This window comes from Piliocolobus tephrosceles, chromosome 18, assembly GCF_002776525.5.
Source record: "Piliocolobus tephrosceles isolate RC106 chromosome 18, ASM277652v3, whole genome shotgun sequence".
Classification (NCBI taxonomy): Eukaryota; Metazoa; Chordata; class Mammalia; order Primates; family Cercopithecidae; genus Piliocolobus; species Piliocolobus tephrosceles.
Window position 1 is genome coordinate 36140900 of NC_045451.1, and position 4728 is coordinate 36145627.

General features: G+C 40.8%; 1 protein-coding gene and 1 non-coding gene across 4 annotated transcripts in view; one reads left to right on the forward strand and one right to left on the reverse strand.

Annotated features, from left to right (window-relative positions):
- HAUS1 (HAUS augmin like complex subunit 1) overlaps nucleotides 1–4728 on the reverse strand; it is a 25632-nt gene that overhangs the window by 3955 nt on the left and 16949 nt on the right. Inside the window, exons 4-6 of one of the 3 annotated variants that reach the window (XM_023207614.1) lie at nucleotides 4536–4643; nucleotides 1935–2058; nucleotides 1473–1538 (exon numbers count right to left, since the gene is read on the reverse strand). In XM_023207614.1, coding sequence (XP_023063382.1) covers nucleotides 1473–1538; nucleotides 1935–2058; nucleotides 4536–4643 — 298 coding nt within the window. Of the gene's footprint in view, nucleotides 1–1472; nucleotides 1539–1934; nucleotides 2059–4508; nucleotides 4644–4728 lie in introns of all 3 variants that reach the window. The other 2 variants (XM_023207613.1, XM_023207615.1) reach the window with 2 other exon arrangements.
- Nucleotides 2808–2914, forward strand: LOC111539799. Its single transcript, XR_002730786.1, has one exon. It is a non-coding gene; the product is annotated as a U6 spliceosomal RNA (small nuclear RNA).

The window sequence follows — 4728 nt, forward strand, 5'->3', positions numbered from 1 at the left end:
TTTTTTTTTTTTTGAGATGGAGTCTCGCTGTTGCCCAGGCTGGAGTGAGGTGGCGCAATCTTGGCTCACTGCAACCTCCGCCTCCTGGGTTCAAGCAATTCTCCTGCCTCAGCCTCCCAAGTAGCTAGGACTACAGGCACGTGCCACCACCCCAGCTAATTGTTTGTATTTTTAGTAGAGATGGGGTTTCACCGTGTTAGCCAGGATGTTAGCCACTCGTTCACCATGTTAGCCACCGTGTTAGCCACTCGTTCTCCTGACCTTGTGATCCACCCACCTCGGCCTCCCAAAATGCTGATTACAGGCGTGAGCCACCATGCCCAGCCCTTTTTCTTTTTGAGATGGAGTCTTGCTCTGTCACCCAGGCTGGAGTGCAGTGGCACGATCTCGGGTCACTGCAACCTCTGCCTCCCGGGTTCAAGCGATTCTCCTTTCTCCTGTCTCAGCCTCCTGAGTAGCTGGGATTACAGGTATGTCCCACCATGCGCAGTTAATTTTAGTATTTTTAGTAGAGACAAGGTTTTGCCATTTTGGCCAGGCTGGTCTCAAACTCCCAACCTCATGTTATTCGCCCGCCTTGGCCTCCCAAAGTGCTGGGATTACAGGAATAAGCCATCGCGCCTGGCCTAATTTTTTAAACTTTTTGTAGAGCTAGAGTCTTGATTTGTTGCCCAGGCTGGTCTCAAACTCTTGAGCTTAAGTAATCTTCCTGCCTCTGCCTCCCAAAGTACTGGGATTACAGGTGTGAGCCACCATGCCTGGTCTTTACTCCCATTTATTAACAATAGGATTGAAGTATGCTGTCTAAGAATACAAAAGAATGTGATTAAGAGGAATCAAAACCTAAAGGAGGCTAGGTGTGGTGGCTCACACGTCTAACCCCAGCACTTTGGGAGGCCAAGGTGGGAGGATCACTTGAGCCAAGGAGTTTGACTCTCTATTTATTAAAACAAAGGAAAAAAATGTAAAGGAATAACTAGAGTCCCAAATACATATTTATGAATTGTCAACACTAGATTCCAAGAACGAAGTATGAAAAAGTTAAGAATAATAAAACAAAACAAAACCCGCTATTTCTCTCTCTTCCCACCAAAACAGGTAAAACCTTTATATAATTGCATTTGGTAACTACAGGAGTTTGGAGACCTGCATTTTACTGTCTACTGAAAGAGAAGAAAGGGGAGCACCCAGATGATTAGCTTATGGTCCTTTAATAAGTTTGTCTAATAAATACATCCATAATACATAAGTGACTCCAGCAGAGTTTCTAACTTATAATAAAAAGGAAACCATGGAAATGTGACGGCATATACAGCTAAACATGGAATAAAAGATATAAATACCAGTGAATATAGAGTACAAAGGTAAAGGAAAAGAAATCAGGTCCACAGTGAATAAAAGCCGAATAAAAATAAACAAACGAAAAAGCAGATCGTGGAGTAAAATTTTAAAGAAAGTTAAATTAAGCTCACCTCCGATAGTGCTACTAGGGACTGATGAGACAGAGAAGCATCCATGCCTCTGGCTGAAAGTTGCTCCTACAATTACCAAAAAAAGGAGTTCAGTTAAAAAATTATTTCAGAAGTGACCACCATCAAATATTTTTAACATATAACACAGTAAAAGAGGAGCTACAAAGTATAAATGAAAAACTGTACGTGTATCTAAGCATTTGTACCTTACATGTGAATCCTTTCCACACTCATGCATTTGTGACAAGATGGGTACAGTGTGTAAGGCCTGAGTTTCAGAGCCTGAATGCCTGAGTTTGAATCTAGATGTGCTTACTATGCTGGCTATGTAATCTTAGGCAAGTTACCAACTTCTCCGTAGTCCTCTCATCTGTAAAAAGGGAATAATAATGCCTAGCTGTGAGGGTGATGGTAAAAAATAAGGATGAAGAGAGCTAACTATATTCAGTCCTTCATACAAACCTCTGCAGCCTTGATTCCAAATCTGAATTCCTCTGACTTTGCTTTTAGAAAGTCCACGTTCTGACGACGATTATCAACTTTGGCCCTTTCTACAGACAGATGCAACTCTGCTTTCTTGACATCCCTTTAAAAAGCAAAATTAAAAACATTTTCTTCTTCTTCTCCTCAGTAAAAGTATTGTACAATAGAAACTCTACTACTTTTGGATTCAATGCTGGCTTGGCCAAGAGTTGGTAACCAGGTCATCTTTCCCTCCATATTGCACTCTGGGCTTTTTTTTTGTTTTAAGAGATGAGGTCTTGGTCTGTCACTCAGGCTTGAATGCAGTGGTGTGATCACTGCAGCCTCAAGCTCCTTGGCTCAAGTGATCCTCCCACCTCAGTCTCCCATATAGCTAGGGCTACAGACACATGCCACTATACCTGGCTAATTTTTAAAATTTTTGTAGACGGCCAGCCACAGTGGCTTACATCTATAATCCCAGCACTTTGGGAGACCAAGGTGGGCAGATCACCTGGGGTCAGGAGTTCGAGACCAGCCTGGCCAACATGGTGAAACCCTGTTTTTACTAAAAATACAAAAATCAGCCAGACATGGTGTCATGCGCCTATAATCCTGGCTACTGGGGAGGCTGAGGCAGGAAAATCACTTGAACCTGGGAGGTGGAGGTTGCAATGAGCTGAGATTGTACCACTGCACTCCAGCTTGGACGGTAGAGTAATGCTCCATCTCAAATTTAAAAAAATAATAAAATAAATAATTTTTTTGTAGAGACAGTCTCACTATGCTGCCCAGGTTTACAACAATTTTACAATTAATGTCAGCCAATTATTCTTGAAGAAAGTAAATCAGCCATTCAAAAAAAAAAAATTGGTGCTCACTTCGGCAGCTCATATATTAAAATTAGAACAATACAGAGAAAATTAGAATGGCCTCTGCGCAAGGAAGATGTGCAAATTTGTGAAGCATTCCATATTTTGTTTTGTGGCTTATCTAGAAATAATATGGAAAATATTGCTGTTATTTTTGGCAAAGAAAGTCAATTTTGTATAGTTTATTTCAACCTAAATAAACTGTGAATTTTGTTTAAATAAAAATAATAATAATTTAACATATCCTGAAGTCAATTTGAAATAGGAGGTCCTAAAAACCTCTTTACTAAATGTGACATGAAGTTCGAGACCAGCCTGGCCAACATGGTGAAACACCATCTCTGCTAAAGATACAAAAAAATTAGCTGGGTGTGGTGGCAGGTGCCTGTAATCCCAGCTACTTGAAAGGCTGAGGCAGGAGAAACACTCGAACCTGGAAAGCAGAGGCTGCAGTGAGCTGAGATCACGCCACTGCACTCTAGCCTGGGTGACAAGAGAGAAACTCTGTCTCAAAAAAACAAACAAATAAATAAATAAAGATAAATGTGACAAGACAGTGCCTTGCACCTATGTAGTCAATATTTGTTGAATAAATTTACATACTGCCAAATTACTTGTGCATATATACACATACCCCTGATCTATAGGCCCTAATCTCTGGGGCAAAAAGGACCTGAAAAAGGCCTAAAGTATCATAAGAGGGATACCACAGCTATAGCAAGAATGCACAACAAAACATAATGTGACTTTAAGTTGTATGGTAGTTTATAAGTATAAAAAAAAATCACATACAGTTTGAAAATTCTAAAACCCACATTATTTGTTTTAAAAAAAAAAGGCAAGAGGCTGGGCACGGTGGCTCATGCCTGTAATCCCAGCATTTTGGGAAACCAAGGCAGGTGGACCACTTGAGGTCAGCAGTTCGAGACCAGCCTGGCCAATATGATGAACCCTGTCTCTACTAAAAACACAAAAATCAGCTGGGTGTGGTGGTGCGCATCTGTGCTCCCAGCTACTGGGGAGGCTGAGGCAGAAGAATCGCTTAAACCTGGGAAGTGGAGGTTGCAGTGAGCTGAGATTGCACCATTGCACCACTCCAGCCTGGATGTTACAGCGAGACTCCATCTCGAAAAACAAAAAACAAAAAACAAAAAACAAAAAAAAAAAGAAAAGAAAAAAAACAAGGTAAGAAATTGTATGAATAAAAGCTGAGAAAGTCAGGCTGGGTGCAGTGGCTCACGCCTGTAATCCCAGTACTTTGGGAGGCCGAAGTGGGTGGATCACCTGAGGTCGGGAGTTCGAGACCAGCCTGACCAACATGGAGAAACCCCGTCTCTACTAAAAATACAAAAAATACAAAATTAGCTGGGCGTGATGGCTCATGCCTGTAATCCCAGCTATTTAGGAGGCTGAGGCAGGAGAATCGCTTGAACCCCGGAGGTGGAGGTTGCGGTGAGCTGAGATCGTGCCATTGTACTCCAGCCTGGGTGACAGAGTGAGACTCCATCTCAAAAAAAAAAAAAAGATGAAACAGTCATATCCAACGATCTCCAGCTTCACTAATCATTCTACTTAAAAAAGTGTTTTATGGACCCTATTTCCTAATGTTTTTAAAATCACACCTACTGCCAAAACTAAATTTGACAATGTCCTATTACTCCTTTATTTATAAATTGTCACCACTTAGAACTCAATTACTTACTCTTGTAGACATTTTTCTAATACTAACGTTGCAGTTAGATGTTTTTCAAGTTTTTCCAGTTCAATCTTGATTTCTTCACTTTTTGATTTGGTACGAAAGAGATTAGAGGTCAAATCATTCACTGCAGGGATAAAACTAAAAGAAGAATCTGGTCATATACATGGGCTTAATGGGCAATAATTAAAATTACTCCTTATTGCTAAAAATGACTTTACTGCTA